The sequence below is a fragment of the Monodelphis domestica genome, chromosome 5, assembly GCF_027887165.1.
Source record: "Monodelphis domestica isolate mMonDom1 chromosome 5, mMonDom1.pri, whole genome shotgun sequence".
In the NCBI taxonomy this organism is placed as follows: domain Eukaryota; kingdom Metazoa; phylum Chordata; class Mammalia; order Didelphimorphia; family Didelphidae; genus Monodelphis; species Monodelphis domestica.
Genome location: NC_077231.1, coordinates 161448858 through 161462236, shown reverse-complemented (window position 1 = coordinate 161462236; position 13379 = coordinate 161448858). Strand labels below are relative to the sequence as shown.

General features: G+C 32.5%; 1 protein-coding gene across 1 annotated transcript in view; it reads right to left on the bottom strand.

Annotated features, from left to right (window-relative positions):
* GNAT3 (G protein subunit alpha transducin 3) overlaps positions 1 to 13379 on the bottom strand; it is a 76390-nt gene that overhangs the window by 20783 nt on the left and 42228 nt on the right. Inside the window, exons 3-4 of the mRNA XM_001364423.3 lie at positions 11163 to 11304; positions 1044 to 1201 (exon numbers count right to left, since the gene is read on the bottom strand). Coding sequence (XP_001364460.1) covers positions 1044 to 1201; positions 11163 to 11304 — 300 coding nt within the window. The remainder of the gene's footprint in view (positions 1 to 1043; positions 1202 to 11162; positions 11305 to 13379) is intronic.

Genomic DNA, 13379 nt, shown 5'->3' with positions numbered 1-13379 from the left:
GATATTCTCTAACCATATTTAGTTTTTTTAAAAAAATTTCTAACTCTTCTTCACACTTACTATATGGTAACTAATAATATGAAATTTGTTATTTTTGTATTTGAATTTAAAATTTGAAATCTTGTTGCAGTCATACATAATAATAATCAATTCCTCTGATGTTAGACAATTTGTTGGCATGCCAATATATTTTAAAATTATTAGGCTGATTCAACAAAGTCAACATTTCTATTCCAAAATACAGGAGGAAAACCTGAATCATTTGTTTCAGCTTTGCTTTTCAGATGAGAGTTCTGTTTCCTGTGATACTCTAGACAAAATGCTAAAATTCTAAGCTCCAGAAAATATCCAACTTGAAGAAGCAAAGAAAGTTTGTTTTTTTTTTTTTAAATTGTGGCATTCCCCATAGCTTTGAAATCTCAGATCCAATCCTTATCTATCACTCTACCTCTGTGTACCTATATATCTATAGACAAATCTACCTTTCATCTATCTATGTGATTTCATTGTTATAGGAAGTAACCAGTGAAAAATCCCTACTGAGGCAGACTCCTACCTATTTGGCAATTTATTGTCTTAAAGAGTTACCCTGGCAACTGAGAGACAAAGCGGATTTTCGAGATTTCATAGTTAATTCATGTTAGAGATGGAACTGAAAACATATGTGTTACATGCAAATACTTGTTTATGTATAGGAAGTCCTTCTGTCATTTCCTTTTTAACAAATACTAATTTTTTTTGTGAATGATGAACCCTTTAAACAGTAGTGCCTGATATCATGACTAGGTCTTGTTGTATATTTAATTCAGTAAATATATCAGATTTTTATCTTCTCAAGTACAACAGCTGGAGTATTAGTTATATAAAAAGTTTTCTAGTATTTATTTCCAACATAATTTCTCTTACCTTGCCTTTTTTTTCCTTCATTCCATTTTAAGCTAGCCTTTTCACCATATTTTTAATATTATTGTTTATAGATTTATTATACAATTTTTCTTTTAACATATTTCATTGAAAATTATTCTAAGAATGAATTTACTTACTAAGCTGCTGAGTCATTGAGTTGATATTCTGATGCCCTTTCAAAGCAGGCCTGGATTCCTGAGTCTTTCCACAGTCGTTTTATTATCTCAGTTAGTTCAGGAGTCATGGTGCCATCTTCTAAGCCATTTGCTATCATGTAGAGTTGTTTTTGGTCTTCCTAAATACGATTTTAATCAAAAGGATGAAAATATTTTGATTTAATATTCAGAAATATTTTAAGTAGCTTTTATTTGAGTGACCTTTACCCTGTTCTTTTTCATAATAACATGTCTTCTATAATAACATTGCTAAAACAGTACTCAGCTACCAGGATGAATCATAACTCACTAAATAAAACAAAAAAAATTTCTGCATGCACATGGATGAAGTCACAATGAGTTATTAACAAAAGTGGGATATTTCTGAGTGTACTGCTGTACTATTTTTAGTGAATTATCAAGAAAAATCACCACTGATTTCTATATTCCCCTTTCTCTTTGATGCTTTAGAGAGAGACAGAATATCTGAATGAACTGAATGGATATTAAGTGTGATTCCTTATGGACAATCACACGTTCCTGTATCTTTTAAGGAAGCTACCTGATTTATCAAGAAATTAATTAGAAGGCAAGTTGAAATTTGAATTAAAAATGGAAGAAGTGGCCAGAATCTCTGTATGATTATATTTCTTTAGGTTTCATATATTATTTATCATTTTTATTTAGTTAGCTGTCATTAGTTGTGATTTCATTAATGTCAGGAACCTTAGAGTAGAAATACTCATTTCTATAACACAGATGGCTGTCTGGACTGTATCTTACAGCATTAGAAAGTTGCTTAGATGCATTGAAGATTTAAATAATTTGTCCAAGGTTACACAGCTAGTACGTTGGACTCATGTCTTCCTGATTCTAAGACTGACTCTCAAAACACTATTCTCTTCTTCCTCTCTATTTTATTTAATTTTGAGTGTGGTAAGGAATGGTGAGGTGAGTTTTTCTGTTTATAGATCAACAGAGAGATACATAAATGATATATCCCTATCCACAAGATACATCATTTCCTCATTTTAATAGCATATAAAAGTAGAATTAGTTTTGATGTGAATTCAGTTAGGTAAGAGAAAAAGTTTAATAGAGAAGGTATTGAAATGGATATTGGAGGAAGCTAGGAATGATATTAATAATATCAGGCATTTATATAGTTCTCCAAAAAGTGGTTAACACACATTATCTCACTTGATTATCAAAAGCATGTGAGGTAGAGACTATCCTCATTTTCACAAAAGTAAAGGAGACTCAGAAAGCTTGACTGACATGAAAGTCACACAGCTAATTAGTGTTAGGCTCAGATCCAGATCTTTCCTTATTCCAAGCACAGAGATGTTTCCATTACCCATAACTTCTTTTTGAACTCTTTTTAGAGATGCTCCCTGCTTTCACAAAAATCATGACATTTTTATTATGCCTTTATCGCAGGTTATTTTCCATCCATTTGGGGGGCTCAGGGTAATGATATCAGGTTTTCATGAGAAATAGATCAGAGATCTAATATGGTGACTGGTATATTTGTTTCCAGCTTTATCACAGTCAGTCCCTATTGTAACAACCCAATGGATCATTCATTGACCTAATTCAATTACTAAGCGGTTGAAATCTCCAGCTGTGCCATGTCACTGTTAATGCATTTCTAATATAGACAATTTTCCTTCATGAATGGTTGGATGTGAATGAGAACTGCAAACTCTGTTGTTTCTATTGATGATCTTACATATACCTTTTCCCTGTGAAAATGTAATATGGAGCATTTTAGATAATGAGACAACTGGTCACACATTCTTGAATCTAAAGTAAGAATTGTAATCTGATAAGTCAGCTGTAGTTTCCCAAGCTAAAGTCCTATTTCATTTTAAGACGTGAGTATGGAGAACTCAGATGCTCATTTTTAACAAAATATATAAGCTTAGTTATTATGGGTGAAATGAAATACAATAGGAGTTCCATCCTGAAAATACTAAAAAAAAGGTTTCAGATAGTTTCCCCTTATTTTTCTGTCATGTGAAAAAGATCATGATAGTAGAAGTTTATGTGAAAAGGAGAATTTTTAAATTATGTGCCCCTAAAATGAACCCAATTCCTAACTTGAATTACTGCATGTGATTTGCTGCCAAAGTACTTGTTCCAAGTTAAAATAATAAAATTTAATTTTAAGAGAGGATATAACCTGAAACAGTTTAACATGAGACTAAGGATAACTTTTTGCTAATGAAGTCTTTGTTTATTACACAAGGCACTCTTGGGAGGAAACAACGGAAAGAACTCTGTGTTGTCAGGGAATACTTGGTACAAAACCTGGATTTGCTATTCCTTCCCCCTATGACCTTTGGCAAGTGATTTCACCTATGGCTTTAGTTTCTTCCTTTGTAAAAGGAGACAGTTAGAATTAATATTTTCTAAGATTCCATTCTTTTCTAAATAAGTTATCCTACACTATTTCTTTAATGTGTTTACATTTACATTTTATACAAATCCAATTCCATGATATCTGTGGAAAGCACTGACAATGGACTTATTTGTGTTGCATGTTAGGTCCTGCCCTTCTATACACAGTTACATGTCCATCCATCTCTTCAAGGGGCAGTGGATACTGTTCTAGACTCATTGTTGAGAGGATCTTGGTTCAAATTCCAGATCAGATTATTACTCACAAATAGTGAAGTCCTGAAGAGATTTCTTAACCTCTCTGAGTCTCAGTTTACATGCCAAATATTTATAATGATATTTATGACACTTCACAGAGTTATGAGTTTTAAATGAGATGATGCATGTATAAGTACCTGGCAAACTTTAATATGTAAATATCAGTTATTATTTCATCAAAAAGATAACACCTGTATCATTACCACAACATCTGCATTTTAATAAGTTCCTACCATTTTCTTTATAGTTTTACATATCTAATAAGAAATAGAATCCCCACTAAATGATTTTCAGTGCCCTCCTGTCCCTTATATCAAAGCACAGCTGTAACAAATTTTCAACAACTAAAGGATGATCAAAAGATCAATGATTCTAAGCTGGAAAGGAGGTCATATACTTCAACCCCTAACTTGCCTAAACTTGCACAAGTAGCATAAAGAACAGCTGAGATTCAAACTCAGGTCTTCTGTATTTAGAACTAGCATTCTATCCACTATTCCATCACTTAAAATATTCAAGGTATTCTAAAAAGGATGTCCCAGCTAAAGAGTCTATGACAGAGTTACAAAGTACTTTATAATTACAATATTCTGGGGTCCCTCCAGAAATTTTTTGGACCATCCAAAAAGGTAAGTTAAAAAAGTAAAACATTTAAAATAAAATAAAATAAAATAATAATAATAATAATAATAATAATACTTTAATGAACTTATTTGGCTCTAGACCACTAGGAGGCATTTGCTTCCTATCTGGCCCAGACCTAGAATTTGAGAAGAGTCCTTAGCATGACCAGGCCTTTTAGAAACCTTCCAAGAATCCTAATAAAATCCTTTGGGAGGTAAAGAATCCAAAAGGCTATGGTCCCCCAAAGACTTCTTTGGAGATCAGGGATTTTAGGAGAACCTGCAACTGCTCATTCCAGAGGAGGTTTCATGGCCTGGGAACTTGGATGAGAAGAAAATGGTTGATTTATTGCCCCCTGGAGACCATTCAGAGTCCCTTCTTCCATTCCTATACTCTCAAGTATTCTAAAACTGGGTAAAGTTGTCCTTGGGTTAGAAAAGCAGGTCAGAGAGTCCTGGTATAGGGATTTAAGCAATGTACAACAGAGATGACTAATATTATGGGACCCCAAACTTGAACAACAGTATCTGGCCAAATGATATTACTTGGAGGACAGCAGCTAGAAAGTCAAAGTCCTTGAGAATAATGTTGGATATACAGGATAAATAAAAAATTACTGAATACCCCATGCTTAAAATGTCTTATATTGTATCTGACATGTACTAGGTCCTTGAAATAATCATATTTAAAATATATGATACCTTTTTTGTATTCTAATAAATCTCTCAATACTTTAGACAGCTCTCTAAGGCAGAGAATGTGTGGATCCTCCATCATCAAGGGAATTTTCTCTTCTGGGACCTTTGAAATAATAGCTCTTATCCCTCCCCTTTGCCTCTCCCAATTCCCACTGATCTATATTATTTTACTCAGTATTATTTTTGAATATTTGGGTTATTATGACTTATGGAGTATTCGAGATTATTCAGATTTCTAGTTCCACAAGACCAAGAAAAAAAATTTTGCTTATTAGGCTTTTAGTATTTTTTTGTAAATTTTATAAATGAATCAGATAACATGATGAACTTTGAATGAAGAAGACCTATGTTCAAGTTGTACTTCTGACATTTATTAGCAGTGTAACCTTGGAGAAATAATTTAATATCTTTAACATTTCTGTCTCATTTCTTCATCTGTTTAGTAGAAATATCATTTATACTACATATATCAAAGTTTTAAAAATATTCACAGGAGACAATATATGTAAAATGCTATGAAGTTTTAAGTGATATGTGAAATTCATATTATTATTTACTTTGGGTTTTGGACTGCCAGATAGTACTCTTTCTTTGCATTGGTTTTGACCCCCTGTCTGATATAGTCTCAATTGTGGGTGTGTAAAAATAAATTACTGCCTGGAGAAAAGTTTTTAGCCTAGGGTCCATAATGTTTTAAAAATTATGTCAACAATTACCTTTCAATATAACTGGTTTCCTTTGAAATTCTACATATTTTTTATTTTATGCACTAACCATTTTTTCTTCAAAGGGGTTCATAGTTTTCATCAGACTTTTAAGTCATCCATTACATACATTTATGTTAAGAACTTCTAGCCTAGAGAAATATAAATGTGTACAATATATACACTAAAAACCAAATTTAAAAAATAATCTTTCAACCCAACTGTAAGGGTTAAAAATAGGGATTTGACAAAAATAAGAGAGCAGCTTTTAACAATTTAGTGTTTATTAAAATAGAGCTAGAAAAGAATATAGTAAAGGAGGGAAATATAGGAAAGAGGTAGAGAAAGAAAATTTCCTAACGTCTATATTAGTTATCCTGTAACTACCTATAGCTATCTATAATTATTACCTAAAACTGCCTATATCTACCTAAAACTACCACTAATAATAACCACACCACAAAGTTCCAACCCAATCCACCCCAATCAAAACCAACCTAATTAGTGTTTAATCCAAACCCAATTAGGTCTGTCAACAAAGACCAACCAACCACCTCCCAAAAAAGTTCAAGAAAGAAAAAAACCTAAGAGCCCAAATCAAAAGCTCCAAAACCAAAAGTCAAAAATCTCTCTAAAGGCTAAAGCCAGAAGTCCATTAAGGGCTAAAACCAAAAGCCCTTTAAAGGCTAAAGCCAAAAAGCCCTATCAGTAAACTCAGGCTCACCTTTTATATTCTCAGCAACTAAACACCAACCACCCACCCAACCAACATACTTCCAGAAGCCAAATTCCCTGCAACTGCCAGCACCTAACTGTTAGCACCTACTCCCTTCCCTCCCCTAACCCAACCCCACCCCCACAACTAATGCTGGTCCCTTTTCTACCCTTTGCCTACCTCCCTTCCTGTCTCTATGGTTTCTACTTCCTGTTACTATGGGCTGGTTAATCCCTACACATCTCTATGGTAAGAGGACCTCCAGGCTCCCCATTAAATTAAAAAAGGAATAAAGAATTCCTTTTTACACACCAAAACCAAAAGAAAATAAAGAAATCACTTTTTTAATCCTAAATGGAATCATCTGAATGAACTTTTTCATTGGCCGGTACACAAATCCTATTGTCCAATACCATATGATAAAGCTTGACACTGAAGTTATGCATCTCATGTTAAAGTTCCATCTCAATACATGATATTAGCCTCATGCTTGACAACTGGACTATTTTGTTCCTGCTAGGGTATGGGGCTATAGATTGAGAGGCATTTTACAAAACTCCGTGTACCTAGCTATGCTCTTCAAGCATCCAACCCAACAATTGAATAAAGTCCAGTGATAAACTCTCCTTATATTTGATCTCAATGGTGAGCTGCATGTTACTGTCTAAGCACCAATGTAGCATCAGTTGTGGGAATACATACACTAAAAAGACTCTTTATGATAAAGTAAGATGATGCTAGTCTTAATAACGCTGAGTGCTAATGGAAAATGCCTCCGAAAACATTAAACCACTTTTTCCAATGGAGAACAAAGTTAGAATATAAAAAGCAATATCTCCACATTTGCTAAATGAAGATGCTCAGATTTCAAGTGATAAAAACTCATAAAAGATAAAGGCCAAAATACTAAATTGTCTGCAGCAATTTTTTTCATTGCAAAATTTAAGATAAAATAGTCATTATAAAAATAGTCATAATATAAAACATTATAAAATATGTATAAAATAAAAAATATTTCATATTAAAATATATATGTACATGTAGACACTAAGAAATCAACACAAAGTTAATAATTTTAGTAGTGAAACATGTCCACCATGCCAGACCAGGTTATTAAAACTTCCAACTGAGAGAACATGGGATAATGGAAAGCTACATAGACACTTAGTAGCTGTGCTGACCTAACCAAATCTCTGAAATTCTCTTGAACCTCTCTTTCCTCAGCTGTAAAATGGGAAAAATAATACCCTTATCGAGCAAGATTGATGTGAGTGTCAAACAAGTGTGAAAAGTACTTTGCAATTTTTAAAGTAACATATAAAGATCAATTATTCTTATTATTGACAGGTAATGTGGTATAACAGAAAAAAAAAAAGTCATTAAGATAGGATTCCAGCTCTCACTTTTAACAGATAATCTCTGACTCTGCAGAATTATTGGACCTCTCAGTGTCCTGAACAGTTCAGTAAATTGTTTTTTGGGAAGGAAGTTCCCTCTATCATAGTTTCATAGTTTTTGAGCTGAAAGACACCTCTGATGTCCCAATCTAGAGAGTTTATTTAACATGCAGGGAAAATGAGGCTAAAAAGATAAGTGACTTGCCCAAGGCAACTTGCATAACAGCTAGCTAGCTAGCAATGTTTCACAGATAGTCTCATTTGATCCTCACAATTTTGAGTGATAGATGTTATTTTCCAGATGAGAAAACTAATTTTACATTAATAAGTTAAGAGATGAAGTGACTTGCCTGGGGCTACAAAGCATAAAATGAATTCAGATCTTCTTGACTCCAGATCCATCTCTATATCCACTTTTAGAGAGATAGAATTTGAACCAATGTCCTGTAACCCCAAACTTGGTGCTGTTTCCCCACTCTCCTATGCTCCCTCACTGATGAAGTCTTAGGTGTGAACTGCAAACACTTATAGAATTCGAGGTTATTAGCCTTTCTTTGGTCATCTTTCAGATGGATACAATAATCCTTGTTCTACATTATGAGGAAAGGGTCAGGCAAACTTCACAACTATATAGAAATGTAAATTGTTATTGGCATTTCTGAAGTTCATTTTTCTCATCTATATCATGTTGAAGACATCTATTTTTTTTCATTCTATAAGTTATATTTCAGGGATACAAAAAAAAGTTTATAAAAAATTCTTCCATACATAAAATACATGATTGATAGAAACATTCTTGGTCTTCCCACTAGAAAAACCTACGTGGAGGCGAACTTGAGCTATAAAGCAGTTGTTTTAGACTGAACCTGTGCTAGTCATTTCAGACCATTAGTTTGCAAATATGGTTCCTTAATTCTGGGAGGTGACGATCTAGAACAAGTTATAGAGAGGTAAATGGACATAATATTTAGTCATTATTACATGGATTAAGAAAAAAATCTGTGGCATCTCATGGACCAGCAATGTTTAGGTGATTATTTATCAAGTGTATAAAATCATGAGTCACATCTTTTTATATGGCAAGATGAAGAGGTGACTGATTTTTCTTCTAAACAATCTCATAAAAAGGCTATTTAGGCACTTAGATATTTCTGAATGAATTTCAGTTTCTCCTGTACAGATTTCTCATGACAGTTCTATTGGAGGATGCCATAAATGTGCCTTCTCTATTTATTTTTATCTTACATCTGTCTGTTATTTTATATTAAATCCACTAACAGGGTCACTAAAGTAAGCATTGGATCAGTTCAATTTATGATTCTTTGAGGGAGTATTCTTTATTTTTAGTTAAGGATAGATTTTCTTATAGCCTTGCCTTTGTATCTCATAGTTTCTGTATGGTCTCTTCTTTAGTCATTTCAATCAGTGTTCAAATTTGTGATGCTGCCACCCATGTGACCTTGGATAAATCACTAACCTACTTTGGTCTGTTTTTCCTTATTTGCAAATTTCAAGGGTTAGCCTACATGACTTTTCAGGCTCTTTCTAGTTCAGAATCCATGATCATATATTGTTTGATTTTATGTTTTAAGTGGAGGAATTCCTATATTTCTGTCACTTCTTTAATCAGATATATAAAAATATTCCATTTTTGTGGTTGTATAGATTGGATAGATACTTTGGCATAGCAGAGAGAGAGGTAATATCAAAATCAGGAAATACTGGATTCAAGTTTTGTTTTTGACCTATGTGGCCCTGGTGAAATTATTTAACTTCAAATGCCCCAGGCAACTCTGATATCATTAGGTGCACAAAAATTGCCAATCTATATTGTTAAGAGGAGATTCTTTAATTGGGGTCTCTATACCAAGGACATAAGTTTATGTCAAAATCTTTTCAAAGTCAAGCAAAAAAAAAGTCAAAGTCAAATCAAGTAAAAAAAAAACCCTCCAAAACAACAAAGAAAAAAATGACAGGAATGAAAATATATGCTTTAAAATATGAAAGATATATTTTATATTTCTTCTATTAATGCATTTATGAGATTTAGCATGGTGGTGGATAATGGGCTGGCTTTGGAGTCAGAAAGAAATGAGTTCAAATTCTGCTTCTGAAACTTGCTAGATAAAGTGACTATATACAAATACAGAGCATGAATCCTGGCCTTGCCAATTACTTTTAGCATGATTATGGATAACACGTTTCCTTTCAGCTTCTTTTTTTTCATCCACGGAATTTGAAGGTAAAACTAAATATCGCCTAAAGTCTTTTCTATCCCTAAGATGTCTGTTTATGAGATAATTTGCTACATTTTAAGTTGGATTTTTTACAAACTTTAAAACCTTTATATTTGTGAAGTTCAAACACACTAATAGATCTGTGATCTTATCAATATATAGTTACTCACTTCAGTGGTGAAAATTGTGACACATTCCTTTTAATTTTATTGACTTTATTCATATTCTTCTAGAAATAATTCATGAGGGAGGTGGTCTACTAAATACATTGTAGTCATTTATTTAAGTATTTTAATTTTATGTGTATACTAGAATAGTACAATGTATATTCATTCTAACCATCAGATATTTTCTGATTATAAGGAATTGTGCACAGTATCTTGTACAAAATAGGTACTTAATGAGAGCTTGTTGAATAAATTAATGGATTTTCTGGATAGTTTTTTTAATGATGTTTCAACCTAGGAAAGAACAAAGTAAACTTCTGTCTTTAAAAATGTGTGTGTGTGTGTGTATTCACACTTACTGCACTTTGGGGATTTATATAATCAATTCCCAGAATGGTCCCAGGCTTCACAATGGATAGAGTGGATTGCAGGGTTTTATATAAAATAGAAAGAGAATTCGGTGATAATATATTGCTTGGATTTCAATTTAGCCCACAGAAACCTTAGTTATAAAAGAATTTATGGACTTGATAGAAACTTATTTGGTGCTTTGGGTTACTTGTATTTAGTTAATAGTGTTAGCAATAGTCGTAGTAGCTTTTTTGAAAGTTTCCAAAGTATTTAATTGATATATCTCATTCAATCTTCACAACAACCATGTGAAGTAGGTGCAATTTTACTACCATGTTACAGATAGAGAAACTGAAGCTGAGAGAAGGGTAAGTGATTTGTTCAAGATCATACTACTGATAAATGTTTGAAGCAAGGTTTAGACTTAAAATTGCCAAGTATGAGTCCAAGTCTAGTTCTAGATCTACTGTGCCATCTACTGAGATGGTTTCATCATATTATTGTGTTTTCAGATCTTACTGTTGTATGGCAAAGGATTCACACTTACCGCACTTTGGGGATTTACATAATCAATTCCCAGAATGGTCATAGCCTTCACAATGGCTAGAATGGATTGCAGGGTGTTACTGTAAATGACAGCTTTGAATTCTATACATTCTTGCTCTGTGTAGCCATTCTTGTGGATAATCCTGTAATTTAAACAGAGAAGAAACCAAAATGAGTTTAATATTTCACTGGTTAGTAATGCCAAATCACTCCAAAATAGCTCATGTTTCTTGGACAAAAGTGGTTGACTCTTGGGGATTTGAGTGAGATGCTCGTGGGCATTCTGGACCCCTAAATTTCATTGACACAGATAACTCCTAATTATAGGAAGTTTTCTCTTCATTGCAGATTGGCAACTAATCATAAAAGCCCCCATTTGCTTAATATTTTTTGAGAAATATTTTTCTTTTTTTCCCTTTTCTTTTTGTAGCAGTATTTTTTTATTTGATATTTTTTCTTTCCAGAGAAAATATGCATTTTACAGTACCTGTAACCACATCAATATGTTTACACTGATTTGTGAACTCTGTATTCTTTTGGAATGTTGGAATACTCATCATACCCAATATGCAACAACAACAAAAGAGAGAGGAATACCTTAAATTAGGATATTTTATGGTTAAAAATACTCATAGCAGCAGCTTTTGAAAGATGATTTATTAATCAAGTCATTGCATTTGGTCATTTTATTGCTACAGCAAAAACAAGACCATTTTATTATTCTAACACCTTTCATATATGATCTTAAGTGATTGTCTTATTCTGCTCATCCATTTTAAGTTTTCATGTGGACAAAATGTTTAAAAACAATTTGGATCACATTTCTTTGTGCTATGATCACAGTGAGAAATAAGGAAAAGAAATTTCTATAACATCAGGCATACTTTTCTATTTGTATCATCAGAGAAATCTTAAAAGTTACTTCTAAAGAAAAAAAAAAGAATTTTACAGCCACAACAAATATTCTTAAAATTTGGAGTGTTCATTTTTTATACTTTTAGATAAATAAGTAAATACTGAATCAATGCCATTACATGTCAATGACTGTAGCATTTCTGTATATGCAGTACATTCTCAGATAATTCAGCATTTTAATGGCCACTACAGATATCACACATTTGACTTTTTTAAAACTTTGTGCTTATGTGCACACTAAAATAAGAAAAAATTATCATTATATGAGAATTGCACTCCTCTCTGGATGTAAATCCATATTCCTACATACAGTATTTGTACATACTACATATAACAATATGATGATATAGTCATCACAAAAAGAATTTACAGTGACGTTCTGTGACATAGCAAAATTGTGTACCAGTAAACGGCCATCCTGAAGGAACATTTTTCTTCTTTAAATGGAATCACATAAATTGAAACCATTTAGTGCAACTGCTTTTCTTTTCCTTATGTATTGAAGAAGGACATTAGGAATAGGGCATACACTAAAAATAAAATACACTGAGAACTTTTCTAAGACTTTTTTGCAAATCTCATTTTTTTCAAATGTCAGTTGTTCAAATGTGTTTTAATCAACACGATTTATCTTGATATTAACTGCTACCAGACCAAGGAAATAATCTCTCTTTTCTCACCTCTTTCCTAAAATGAGAAGCAAACATTTTCTTAAATATACTTTTTAGTGAGCAAACTAGAAGATGATTCCTAGCATATATAGAACTTAAAATTTTTCCCTTTAACACTGTCATTAAAAATGGGAGAGAGGGGGAAAGGGAGAAAGTTAAGGTTACAAAACAAAATCAACAACAATAAAATCCAGTCATTCATTCACTTGGTCATTTTAAAAACACACATGGAACACTGGTAGCCAATTTTGAATAGAGGTCATCTCATTAGGAGAGAAATCTATGAACTTTAAGAAGAGGTAACACAAACATTTAATCAAAGATCAGCATACCCAATAATGCATTATTATGCATTATTTCATTATCTATGTGAATCACTATTTTGATTATCCAGTATTGAAAACTAAACATTCCAGTTGTACAAAATTAAATTGTAAAGCAAAATATTGTATTGAGTTTTAAGATCAAATAACAGGAAAAAAGATTGAAACATTATGGCATAATGCCATGCCACAGCTCACAAGTTCATTTCATGAACTGGAAAATCCATCCATTGGCTATTTGCAATAAGGGAGAAAAACCCTAAAATGTATAATTTTTTCCTTTAGTAAACTATTTCAATATGTAGAACT